General features: G+C 45.8%; 1 protein-coding gene across 1 annotated transcript in view; it reads left to right on the top strand.

The window, feature by feature from the left end:
* The window catches only part of TCTN1 (tectonic family member 1), a 242824-nt gene that overhangs the window by 11419 nt on the left and 217718 nt on the right, over positions 1-13687 (top strand). Inside the window, exons 4-5 of the mRNA XM_078667480.1 lie at positions 12446-12585; positions 13244-13331. Coding sequence (XP_078523606.1) covers positions 12446-12585; positions 13244-13331 — 228 coding nt within the window. The remainder of the gene's footprint in view (positions 1-12445; positions 12586-13243; positions 13332-13687) is intronic.

The raw sequence follows: 13687 nt of genomic DNA, 5'->3' as shown, positions 1-13687 counted from the left end.
GAATTTAGTTAAATGCTCTCATTATTGGCATGTCAGTTCAACAATATGTTGCAAAGCGCACCCTTTACCCTGCTTGAGGATCTGCTTGGCAAGACCCAGAATTTAGAGGGAGAGACCAGGATTTATTATGGAACCCTGTCTCACTAAGAGCTGAGATCTTTTTTTTTTTCTTCTTTTTTGTAGTGTTGGGAACTAGCTTAAAACCTTTCTGTTTACCTCAGTGACACAAGTTCAGTTAGTTTGCCTACAATATACATAGGGCCATATGTATCAAGGCCAAATGGGTTCGCAAATGCCGAAATTCGCAGAATTTCGGCGTTTGCGAACCCATTTTCGCAAAATGGTATGTATGAAACAATTTGGGTGCAAAATAAGGAATCGCAAAATTTGCCATTCCTTATTTTGCGATTGCCTTTAAGGAATCGCAAATTTTGCGATTCCTTAAAAGCAATGTATCAAGGAAAAAGAAATTCCAAAATGCCCTTAAGGAATCGCAAATTACCACCAACTTCTAGTTGGTGGTAAGTTGCGAATTCTCTTAAAAAAGCATTTTTTTTAAAAATCCAAAGGTGCAATGTGACGCTCTTATGTGCGCCATATGCGCACACATGTCATTTTCAGGGGTGCGGCAGAGTGTTCTTGAGACACCCCTGCACCCTTGAAATTATTCTCAATTTGCGGTTAGCAAATTGCGAATCGCAAATTGAGAATAATTTCACATTCATTCCTATGGGCCTCCTGGCCCATAGAAATGAATGGGAAATTATTCCTTAATTGCGATTAGCAATTTGCTACTCGCAATTAAGGAATTTTAAGAAATCGCTAAAAAAAAGCGATTTTCTACATACATACCATTTTGCGATTTCTAAATAGCGATTCCTTAAAAATCGCTATTAAGAAATCGCAAAAGGGTATGTTGATACATATGGCCCATTGTGTGGCGATTGGTTTCAGTTACAGCTCTGAGATGTTTTTACTGAGCAAACATTGCACTGTACTAGTGCTAAATACCAAAGCCCTATAAAGAACTTTCTTTTCCGAGCACTTTTCTTTGTGCGTTTCCCATCCTCCGAGGCCTCTGTCCGAAGATCCGAGTTACATTCTTTTATTTTTTAGAGTTTTATATTGCGCGAACATGACCCATGGGTATCAGAGTGCTTTACATTAACATGTCATACAATAGTTTTCATTCCAACAAATATAGCAGTATTATTATACATATGTTTCCGATGCATACCTTTCGTATTGGTTACAAAAGTAAGACACGTATGATCTATTCATTGTAGTACTGTACTGCCCAGGTGCCTTCATAACTATCTGGGAAATTTATCCTTGCATATGTTACAGTCCTGTTAAGGCAAATTCCTATACCAGATCTACTTGGCACTAACTCTTCGATCATTTGTGAGGATTGTTATGATGTCTCCGTGTGTCTTAGTTTCACAGATATTTCTATTTCGGTTACGTCTGATCTATAATCACACATACATTGCAGATTTCTGTGGAGACTTGCCTCTTATGCAAATTACTGCAAATATCTCATTTGTGGTATGAGAACGCCCTATTCTGTTGTGAAGGAGTCATGAAGCAAGTGCCATATGTGGGTGAAATTACTACTCATTGTAGGAGTGATGTTCTCCAAGACTGTTGTTTCCTAGAGTATGTTTTGTTAAATATTAATAATAGACCTTACATTCTTGTACAAAAGTTAGGCAATCCCTTACAATGGTAATAAATGCAACTGTATGATTGTTGGATTAGGCAGAGCCTTTGAGGAGGTCAGCACTTTAGTATGGCTTCCTAGCACAGTAATGAAAGGACAATTGCCATCATATCTTTGGTAATAAAAAGTGCAGAGCTGCTCAGTGGCTGACCATCTCCATTGCATACACAGAACTAGGTCTGTATTCCTGCCATCCCTCTATCCTGTGCCTGAATATGCTGGGGAGAGGGTCTGTAGTTGAGATGGGGTATAGTGTCAGTGTTACAGAAGCTTTTCATCACCCCTTCAGTTTGTGTTTGTCTGCTTTAGTGATGCTTCTTGACACTCCTTATTATGTAGCCCTCACCCTAAATCCTGATCCCAATTCATTTAATATGTATTCACCCTTGATACTGGTCTCCCGCATTGAAATCAAATAGTGATATAAGCACTTTGAAAGGGATGAAATATCTGGAAAAACGTTCATATTATGTCTGGAAATTATTCCCTGACACAGCTTTTCTTCTCTCTTATAGACAGACACACACAGCTTCATTTGTTAACAAAAAATGTAGGGACCAGCTTTTTTTTAACTTAGGACCTTGCCCACAAAGTTCCTGAATGCTGGGGTTGCTGAAGAATAAGGCTATCCAATATTATGTATGCCTAACCTTGATTCCACTTATGCTCCTCACTTCATCCACCCTACATATTCTGTCTCTCCATCTCAGTTTTTCAGCTTTCTTTTCATATCTCCTTTCTCCCATTCATACTATGTTCTAGGTTTCTCTTCCCCCTTCTTTCTCTCTTTTCTGCTGCTCTCTCTTTTTCTCTATGTCAAAACCTAATGATGAAAGAGGTCTGTGGCTACAAGAATGAGTGATGGTGCCCACAGCCTGCAATCACTGCAACAATTAAGTACTGTAGAACTAATGTTTCATTAATGTCTGACTTATTTGCCTCACATTTCTAATGGTAGGCCTCATTAGTGACAAAACACAAAATGGAAGGGGATCGGCAAAATGGGGTGAGTGCCATCTGAGATTCTTGCCATCATAAGTGAAACTATCCAACTGATGTATTGAGAAACAGTAAAGCCATCTAGCAGATATACAGAGACATTTGGCCAAGCTTAGGCCCCAGGACCGCAGGAGCTTCAGGGGGACAAGTTAGTTCCAGACCTTGATGATTTTATTCTTCCCTTAACGCCGCGATCAGCAGTCTTCTCTAATGGTCAGTTTATCCAGGAGTATGGGTCCATGATGGTTGAGGTAAATTGGGATAGTTGTTAACTGAAGTAAAGGTGTACAGTAAGGCGGTTACTCATTTGGAGACCAGGGCCAAGACCCATGTCATTAGAAGCACACTCTTACAGTAATACGTTTTTATTAATCATGCCCCAACTATGTGATGACATTGTGGATATTGTATTTTCAGTGTGTAGCCAATATTATTATGAACCCACTCTGGTTTGTTCATAACAATAAACATGTATCTCATTTGGTAATAGAAGCAGATATGTGGAAGTAGTTACCCTAGGATGTTTTCAAATCACAATTTGTGGAGTGCCTTCATCAGGTGCAGTATGGGACCCACTGATATAAATCTGTTCTATTACCATTGGCCACCTTTAGGCTATTAGTTTTGAGTACTGCAATTCCTGAAATTACAAAAGTTAAATCCCAATATATTGTACTTTTGATGACAGACTGCACAATGATGTGTGGCCTAAGTGCCTTATTGTCTTCTTTAGAAAATGATAAATTCAGTTTCTAAATCCTAGCTCCTGCACGGCTCTCTGGAAATATTTTGAAGTTCAGTCCAAACATTTAGTGAGTTGAAGTACGCTCCAAAAAGCCTGCAGTTCTTAGAGGAGTTTCAAGCATCGTGCCACTATGGGGAACCCTCCCTCTCTACTGTTTCTGAGGGACTATCAAACATCCATGTATCACGTATTCATCAAGCGGAGACGGTAATTGGTTTCAGAAATCAGAAAAGTGCTGAAAAAGACACTTAGAAGGCCATTAAGAGAAAGGGAAGGGTTAATTAATATAAATACATAATTAGGTGTTTTAAGTCTGGCTACAGACAGCTTAGCTCTCATGTACATGTTTTATTATTAATTTAGAAAAATATAAATAAAGTGGGATTCTGGTCCCACTCACAGAAGCATAACTCTCACCTCATGCTGTTGAGGATGTTTGGTATGTCATTTCACGACGGCCATTTTACATCTAAAAATAATGCTCGATCATCATGCATACCGTCATCGATGTCACACATGCATTGCATAAAAAAAGGCAATCCTTCTAATCCCCCCTGCGGTAGCCTTCATTTAAATGTTTTTGTTAGGACTGGAGTGAGATTCTGGCCTATTTATATGGCTGCTCCATTGCATTCTGTCTTTGCTAAGCCGGGCACTTGAACCTAAGTGGCTGCTCTGAAGTCTAGTGACTTGTAAGAGTCTCAAGACTAAGGCAGAATCTTTATTATCCCATGTCCCAAACAGAAACTACCACAACTTCCTTCCCTCCTCTGTGTTGATTTTAACGTGCCAAGATCTGATGCTCTCTCCTCCTCCTCCTCCTGTCAGGAGCTCTGCTCTTGCTGCCAGGAGCAGTTTAGTAGCTTTTCCCTTGTTACTCTGCTATGCTGCATGCGCCCCGCCCTGCCTCCTCTCCCCACAAGGAGCAATGCAGCATCTCTCCCCACACTTCCCTGCTGCTCCTTCCTGTATCCCCGCACTCCATCCTCCTCTTCCCTCAACACTATGAGCTCTCTCTTCACTGTTGGGAGTATTTACTCTGCTGTTCCACCTTTCCATCCACAACTCCTCTTCATTCAATGCCTGGAGATCTCCCCTCCTGAACATCCTCCTCCCTGTCCTCTTCGACACTGCCCCTTTGCTTCTCCCATGTTCCTCCCTGCCCTCTTTTCTCCCCTCCCTGCCATGTGCACTTCCCTCATTTTTGGTAGGGCCTTTTGGCCTCTGATTTTCCCATTCCCTCTGCCCCGCCTCATTCAACTTTCTAATGCTTCTCACTACCCACCCTACTTGTGTGGAGGCTTGCGCTGTTGGGTGAACAATAACAGGATGTTGCGCATGTTTACCTCTTATTATCCATCATTACTCCTCTTCTACTATTTATAGACGTCTCACACATCAAGGGTCAAACCAACAAGGACCCCTGAACATAGGGGTATTCCCTAGATTATTGGGCTACCCAATAATACCATAGCCCTTACTTAACATTCCTCCCAAAAAATATAATACCATCACACCCACGAGTAACCAGAAAGTGCGCCAACTGTCGAATAACAATTACATCTTCACAAAGACTTCATTTGTGGTAGAGGGCTTGGGATGTGCCCTAAGGTGATAGTGGGAGTTCTGTCCACCTTTTGGGACAGAAGGGGCTGCTGACAGACCCAATTTGTACTTCCTCAGGCTGTTCCTAGAGCATATGGTTCCAATCCAGAACTAGTCACACTCTCACCGGGCTCATCCCAGGGAGCAGAGGGCTATACTCAACATTAATATCATCCACTTCCGTCTGGGAGGGGACTCTAACAGCACCAGTCATTGCGGCCTGTTCTCCCCACCTCTTAAACTGAGACACAGTGTAAGTTAGTAACTAACCACCATGACGGGCAGTTATTTTGGTTCCTGTAATCTGACGATTCTCCAAAGGTCAGGTTCAAAAGCAACCTCAACTTACTCCCAGGAGTGTGATCTCTCACCAACACCAAGTCCTCTACTTGCACAGTCACAGCCCTCATTTGTTGCTGGCGACTCATTGCATCATTACACTGCTTTCTGTGGGCCGTCACAGCAGCCCCGTCCAAATCCTTGGGAACCCACAAATTAATGTGGGACAGTGTTTTGCATGAGACGACCCTTGTATAGCTGGCTAGAGACTACCACGTGGAGTCAGCCGGTATTCCCTAACTGTTAGAAATGGGATCCCTGGCTGGCCAGGGCTTGCGCCAAAGTCAGTCAGAGACCACCACTTCCACGTCAGGGCAAGGGAGTTACACGCCAAGATAACCCCTGCTCACCCCCTTGGTAACGTAGCACGAGCAGTAAGGCTAAACTTGGAGGCAATGTGAGTTAAGTGTTTGCGCACGCACCCCCAGCAACAACACCCAAGGCTCACCACAAAGGAAACTCCACACAAGGTTATGTATAAAAATAGCCTTTGTATTACACCAAAACACATTAGATAAAACACACACTTTACAATGTGCCAACAGGCACGGGCAGAATATACAGGGGATATGGACAAGACAGGGCCACCTGGACCACTGTCAGGGATCAGCACTTTTAGAACTTAGAATATCAAATCACTGTAGCACAACTTAGAACATAAAGCACACAACCAGTAACTACTGGTAAATGTTAAGTACCACCTACGCAACCCTAACCACCTTAGGAAAATATTGCGCAGGGAACTCGGACCTCACTAGCACCACCTGTACTAGCAAGAACAACCACCTAAGTATCACAATACCTGTAGGGGTATAAGCACATAACACATGATGCATAACCTACATTCAGAGGTGTAAGGAACAAGGCACATGATGCATAAATAACACATTCAGAGGTGCAGGGATGGAAAACACATGATGCCTAAAAACATTCAGAGGTGTAAGGAACAAGCAATTGCGCAAAACTCACATGAGCCATCCCCTGTGGCAGTCTCTAGGCCCTCTGGCCTTGTTGGGGCTAGGCCGTCCTGTGTCCCAATGTCAGGGGCCTAAACGTAGCAGCTGCCCACGAAGTGCTGGGCAGCTGTGAAGACAAGGATGGGGCCAACGCTGGAGCCTTGTAGGCTCTGCCCAACCAACTGTCCCCTTGGAGCCTCGCTGGGCTCTTCACAAACAGAATGGCACTCCAGAGCCTCTCAGGGCTCGCAAAACAAATATGTCCCCTTGAGCCTCTCTGGCTCGTAAATCACGATAGGCCGGGTGGAGCCTCTCGGGGCTCTAGTTAAACAAACTGCGCCCTGAGCCTCTCGGGGCTCGTAACTCAAATCGGCCGCCAAGAGCCTCCCGTGGGCTCGGGAATACAACTGTGCCCCCCGGGTCGTTGGAGTCCCTCACGGGGGACTCAAAAGGAAATAATGCCAACAAGAGCCTCTGCGGCTCAAAAAGGAACCGGCCGGGCGTCGGTGGAGCCCCCCCCTCTGGGGGCTCGAGAACAAGTGCGGCCCAACGTTGGAGCCTCTCACGGCTCTGCTGAAATGCCCGCGTGAGCCTCTCAGGGGCTCAAGACAGCGACACCCTGCCACACGGAGCCTCCCCTAGCCCTTCTCACTTACCGGGCTACTCTGGCGGGGGCTCCTTGCGGGTTTCGCGCTGCTCCTCTCTTCACCCGGACAGGTTCTAGGGGCCGGGTGCTGTTAGTGGCGGAGGGCAGGGCTCTCTTCCTCGGGAGAGCCCCGCGGGGGAACCAGCACGCTTCCTCTCTGCTCCGGGCTGCGGGGGCGGGACTTCCGGCCGCCTCTCCCGGGGCAGCGCCACGATTGGCCGGCCAGCAAGCTGCTTCCGGGTCGCCGTGGGCAGCGCGGCGGCCCGAGGGAATACGCTCTTTGTCGGTGACCATCCGGGGTAGGCTCCCGGTCAAAAACAACAACAAGGCGAGGTGGGCACTCGCTCGGGTCACCAAATTGGCAATTCAAAAATGGATCAAATGCCGGGTGGGCACTGGTCAATGCACATAAGGCGCTCCCAAGCGCTAAAGGCAAGTACAGCGCTTCCAGGCGCTTTAGGGACCAGAAAAGCGCTCCCAGGCGCTAGAAAAAAATGAAGCGCTCCTAAGGGCACAAAATACAGCGATTCCAGGCGCTGGAAGGGTGAACAAAAAAAGTCCAGCAACAAGGTCCTTCTTGCAGAGAAAGGCAGGGGTGGGGAGGGCAAGGCTTGGCCAGGGGCCAGCTCACTGGGCCCTCCAGGCAGGAAGGCAGTCCCAAGTGGCGGTTCCTCCTGGCCTCCAGCAGCAGCAGCAGCCCCCCTCAGATAGGATCCTGGAAGAGAACCAATTGTAAGGGGACACAGCCCCTTCTTAAACTGTAAATTCCTTTGTCTGAGGTGCAGGGTGGGGGAGAACCCAATCGCAGCTGGTTTTGGAGCACCCTTGATGTGCTCAACCACCCTTTTCATTCACTAGGCAGGCTAGGGTCGTTAGACGCACCACAGGGGGCGGAGCCAGCATTGTGTGGGGAAAGCCCAGCCCTATTCAGGACCCAGGTGCACTCCTCCCCAGCCATCAGCATGCTAATCTCCACACTCACCACCGGGCAGACCCATCATGACTCATGGAGCCTGGCATCCCAGCCAGCTCCAGCCAATCACACGCCAGCACATTCACTGCACAGACAGGCACACTTCTAGAAGTGGCCCTTCCATACTAGACACATACATGCCGCATACATCATTTTGCAGCATTCAATCACACGAGTCCACACATACCAGACTCGAGCCTGTGCACCCCACGCATCAGGAACTACCAGGAACACATACATTCCCCATGCATTCCTATGGGAGGGCAGGCCAACCTCACTCTACGCACTCAGATTGCGCACGCACTTTCCACTGGGACACAGTGAAAGTGCGCAGAACCCAAAAATCACCATCACCAGGTCACCATTAAAAGCAACAAGTTTAGGGGTGAACCTGCCAGAAACACTAACTAAAGAACACAAAGCCCACTCCAGATGGTGATGTTCAGCATGGATGATGCAAATTGTCTTGTTGAGGGTCCTCATGAAACGCTCCATCTCTCCTTTGGTCTGTGGCCATCTCGGAGTGACCCTCAGATGCTTGATACCCAGTGACTCCAGGTATTCTGCCAGTTTATGGCCATGAAATGGAGGCCCATTGTCTATACGTAGCTCTTTTACAATCTCATGGGTAGGAAGTATCTTCTCGAGTTTCTGGATAATCTCCTTGAGGCGTTGCTAACAATTACCCATACCTCAGGGTATTTTGAAAAATTTGTGTATGGCCACCAGCACATACCTCCTGTCCGAAAGTCTTCCAAAATCAGCTTTGGCTCTTACCCACGGGTGCTGTGCAATGTCTTGTGTGATCACAGTAGCGGGCGGACTAGCCACTCTGGCCACCTGGCACATAACACAACCTCTGATTACTTGTTCTACTCCTTCATCTAACAAAGGGAACCACACCTTCTTGTGCAGCCGGCTTGTCGTCCTCACCACGCCTTGATAAGCCCCATGAATCAGCTAGATGATCCAGAGCCCTGAACTCTGAGCAATCACCAACTGGTGCCCTCATAGCAGGCACCCATCAGCTTATAATACTAGCTAACCTCTTGACCTGATTCTTACCCTGAAAGTTGTTGTTGGTGCAGGATGTGATGGATGGCACAGTTTTATCTAGTTCGACCATGTCCATATCGTTTACCTCCCACTTCGGTTCCGCAGGAGCCACCGCTCTTACAGATAGCTTCCCTGATACAGGGGCTTGGCGGGATGACCGGTTAACCTTCGTGATTGGCCTTCCCACAGGCTGCACGCTTCTTGCCTGTGGCTGGGTACTCTCAAGGACATGGGAATGTTCCTCTGCATCGCCCAATGGGCCTTAGGACTTTTTGATGTCTTTCCCTTCTTTTTCAAAAATTGTCCCTGTTCCATTTAGAATCATGGGTTCACTCTTCTTGAGTCTGTTCAGTGCTGCCTCCTCATGAGACACTTGGACCTCTGATAGGTCTTTGGACCGTATGTCCTGCAGTGATTTGGAGACATGTAGTATTTAGACTCTTGGCTTTGCTGAAGCACGCCTTTGGAGAATATGAGCCCTTATCTTCTCATTTTCATCTCTCAGGGGATGCTGGCCAGTTCTTTAAGGTGGGCATAGAATGAGTCAGTGGATTCCTCTGGGCATTGCTGATAGTTTGCCGCAGCACAAATCTCTCATTGTCTGGATTGGCTATTGGTGCAAAATGCGCATAAAGGGTGGTGACAATGGTGGCGTACGTATGGGGTGGGACTGCCTTTTGCTGTGTTCGTGACAGTTTGTAAATATCTGCCCCTGTCAAGCGGACTAGTAGCTGTCTTGCAGCAACTTCAAACACTGATGGTGTCAAAGAGCATGTTCTGCTGCTCAATCCAGAGCTTAAGCTATGGGGCTTGCGCGGATTTGGAGGCCAGCCATGACAAATGGTTCCAGAGAAGGGATGTTGGCTCTCGTGTTGTTTTGTGACCAGACTGTTTTCTCATTTCGGGCTCTTTTGGGATACATACCTGTGACACTATTTGTTTTCTTCCTTCCTCTAGCTATGAGATGTTGTCTGCTCAGAGACCCTCTAACTTGCTTTGTCTTTGTTTCAGCTGGGTGCTCTGTATGACTGTCATGGGTATATCCCCTCCCCGGCCTCTTGCTTTCCTTATTGTGTCTTAACTCGGCAAGCAGCAGTGGCTCCTGGCGGACTTCCCAGCCTGATTTTGCCTGCTACAGCGGCGCCTGACCTTCCTCTGCTGTGTGAGTGTGTGTGGCACTGCAACTGAACTTGACCGGGTGTGCGCGGTCTTCAGGTTTGCCCTCGTCGCTCGAAGATCACACAGCACTTGGGTGCAGACAGCACCATGCTTCTCCTTATGGTACGCATGTCTCATCTCTTGAGCTGCGGTCCACGTTGGGGGTCACCTGTGGAGCCTCCCAGCACACAGCTACACGGCCTAACTCTGCCCTGGTGATCATGCTCAGAGGACACCAGCAGGCTCCCTGGCATTCTGCTTTGCTGCTTTAATGAGTGTTACCAGCTCTCGTTGCCAAAATGTTAGGTCTAGGCCTGCAGTGTGATGGTGAGCAGTAGCAGGCTGACACAGTGGTAATTGTGTGCAAGCGAACTTTTTTATTGTATTAGCCATCCTCGCCCCTCCTCTGGTACCTATAGGAGTTGCTCATGTGAAGGGCCAAACTAACTCGACCCACTGAACACAAGGGTATTCTCTATATTATTGAGCTACCACATAATACCAAAACCTCTACTTACCAATCCCGTCCTCTTCTTTCGCTGGGAGCTCCCACCTACTTCCTACCCGCTTTCTTCGCCCGGGGCAGCATCAACAAACATATCACACCATTCAAGTTAATAATGAAAAACTACACTGATTAGGATGATATTTTTGTAAATGTTATCTAGGACTAATTATCATTGTCAGGAAATGTTTTTATGTATATTATTCAGACTACGACCCTACGAATGGCAAGGTGCATTATCCGTCACAGCTTGATATTTACATAGCCATAGTGCCTTGCAAAGGTACCCTTAGATTTGAGTGAAGTACCTGCACTGGGTCTGTACAGCAAGCTAAATCTCATTTCTATTGAAAGGGGGTGTGGATTGGCAAAGCCAACCGGTCTACCTTTAATGTACTATCTCATTCAAGGATCAATTATGTATGTCTGTCTTTGTGTCCATTATTGTATACAAATCAGACCACTTTGCTTTGCCATTGTTCGTTTACTGACATCTCCCCCTTAGAGTGGCATGTCTTCAGATCTAGTGGTGCTTGGAAGACAATCTTAAAACGTCCATTTTAGCACAGCGGACTGGAAGGTGCATTGAGGACACTCTTAGACGTCTCGTGCATGTATACTTGTATTCAGAACATTGAAAGTAGTGGAAGTCATCCTTGTGATCTCTGGATACCTGGTGGACCTGGAAACTGTTGCAAAACTTTCCAAGTGACCTGTACTCCAGTATGCACATCTTTATGGAGTCATCAGTTTGTCTATATATAAGGTAAATGTGGGCATTGGCGGGCCAGGAAAACGTGCTTTTTCAACTTGAATGAAATGCTTGATCGTTACCAATGTAAATGTAAATGTGCTGGACTTGTAAAGCGCACAGCTGCCCGTAAGCGTCCCGGCGCTTGCTTAGGGAACCCGTCCTGGTATTCCCCTGTGAGAAACCCCGGCAGGGTGTCCACAAGGTGAAAGCCAGGCATCCCGCCGCGAGGGGCCGTAGTGGAGATTAAGCAAGCTATTGCCCAGAGTCGCAGAGTGTGACCCCGTGAGTTGAGTAGGCACCAGAGCGAGAATTGTCGAGTCCGTGGAATTTTGAGCCCGAGACCCGCCGAGGCGGGGAATCGAACCCTGGTCCACGGTCGATCTCAGCTTCCGGGTCTGCCGCCTCTAACCACTGAGCCACGCTTCTCCACCAATCCATCACACTGCATTGTCTCTCCAGTCAGTTTCTTGGGCGTGTACCATTTAATAAGCTATCCCACTGCAGCAGCATGCTTAGTCATGTACCTTGTACTTAATAATATGTCACTGGCTGTGCCATGCTCATAATTTATGTGTTTCGGCCTGAACCTGATGAAACTGGTAATCCAGAGTCTGGTGCAAACTCTCGTTTCCTTCTGAATCTCGATTACAAGTAAATTACTACACATACCCAACATTTTCCCTGCTAAATTTTGCATCATAAAACCAAACAAAATTTGTGCAGGAGGCGCAGTACTTTGAGTACAACTTCATACTAAGTAATGGCCCAGTCGGAGTAAGGGTAATGATGCATATTGTAGATACAGTGGATAACACGTATATTTATTTCATTGAAAAAAATTGTGGTAAAATATGTGGTCATTTAATATTCAGTCCTCATCTGAGAACATCATAGAGAATGATGCACCATAGCACTCCATCAATAATAATCAAACACAATGCAAGGCAACAAAGTACTGAAACAAAATGTTTACATTTCTTTTTCAGATGGACCTGCACTGACATTCAGTAATCCTGAAATACCAACGGAGAGTAATTTTGATAGTTTGGTGCTTAAGTTTGGTGCAAATTCTTTCACCCCATCAAGAAGCACATTAAGTCAAACAAGTGGAACTGATAGATACGAGGTAAACGTCTATTCATACTTTGATTGTTTTTGTTCTGCTAATACTATTTCCTGATCACAGAAGAATGTCACACTGAGAAGCATCCCTCACTTCTTAAACTCCGCCAGCCTCAATACACGTAACTGCTCAGATCCTCGTACTCTTGCTTAACGATAGATAGAAATGCAGATTTTCTGGCTGGGATTATGGCACTGTTAATTTCTGCTCAGCCAATGTCATTTGATCTGCTGCCAGACTCATGAACGAAATAATACAGGAGATACATTTACAACGAATACTTTTAGAAGGGCCACATGCAAATTTTTTCTTGTTTGTTCTTATTGGGTATTCTTAAACACCCGATTAGTTCACCTCTTTGCTTACTAGAGGTGGCCTCTTTGAAACAAGAGTTTAATTTGTTCTTGTGAATGCCAATTTGTTTTTAACCATAAAACAGTTCATGAGACCTACATCTGTGATTTTATGTACAATATATATGCCTGCTTCAAGGTGACCTTTTTGAAATAGATATCACGAGGCCTGAAGACCACTAAATGAATTTAGCTCCCCAAAATTCAAAATGTAAATAATGTTTTGTTCAAATTTTTAAAGCTAAAATCTTTTAACTTTCTTTTTCTATTTTGTGAAAATGTCTAAAAACTCTACACTTTTTTGCCAGTATGGGACCCCAATTCAGACATCTGACTCTTTCCTCGCATTTCCGACTTCCTTAATGTCATCTCAGTGCACAGATCAAAATCCTGCAGGTAAGAATTTTGAGACCTGATTTTGAGCTTGTTTGAACTACTTTTATACTGGGAATTGTTGAACATAGACCCTCAAGCGGAAGCAAATTTCCCAAAATTGTTTTAAAATGCACTGATATTTTCTAAAATCACTTATGGACTTTACAAAAGGCTGCCAATGGTAGGAGCCAGAGCATTTCCAAAACAGGCAACCAGGCTGTGTAACAAGATCTCTGAACATCTGAGCTGTATGGTGAGCATCCAGCTTTCAGGGAAAGCACTAAAGACACAGCTGTTTAGGTCGAGCCTAGCACATGCGCTGTCTCTCGACATTTTGTATCTACTTCTGTGGGCTTTAACCCTGCCCATCGCTTTCA

This window comes from Lissotriton helveticus, chromosome 11, assembly GCF_964261635.1.
Source record: "Lissotriton helveticus chromosome 11, aLisHel1.1, whole genome shotgun sequence".
Lineage (NCBI taxonomy): Eukaryota > Metazoa > Chordata > Amphibia > Caudata > Salamandridae > Lissotriton > Lissotriton helveticus.
Note: the sequence above shows the minus strand (reverse complement) of the source record. Positions and strands in the feature narration are given on the sequence as shown.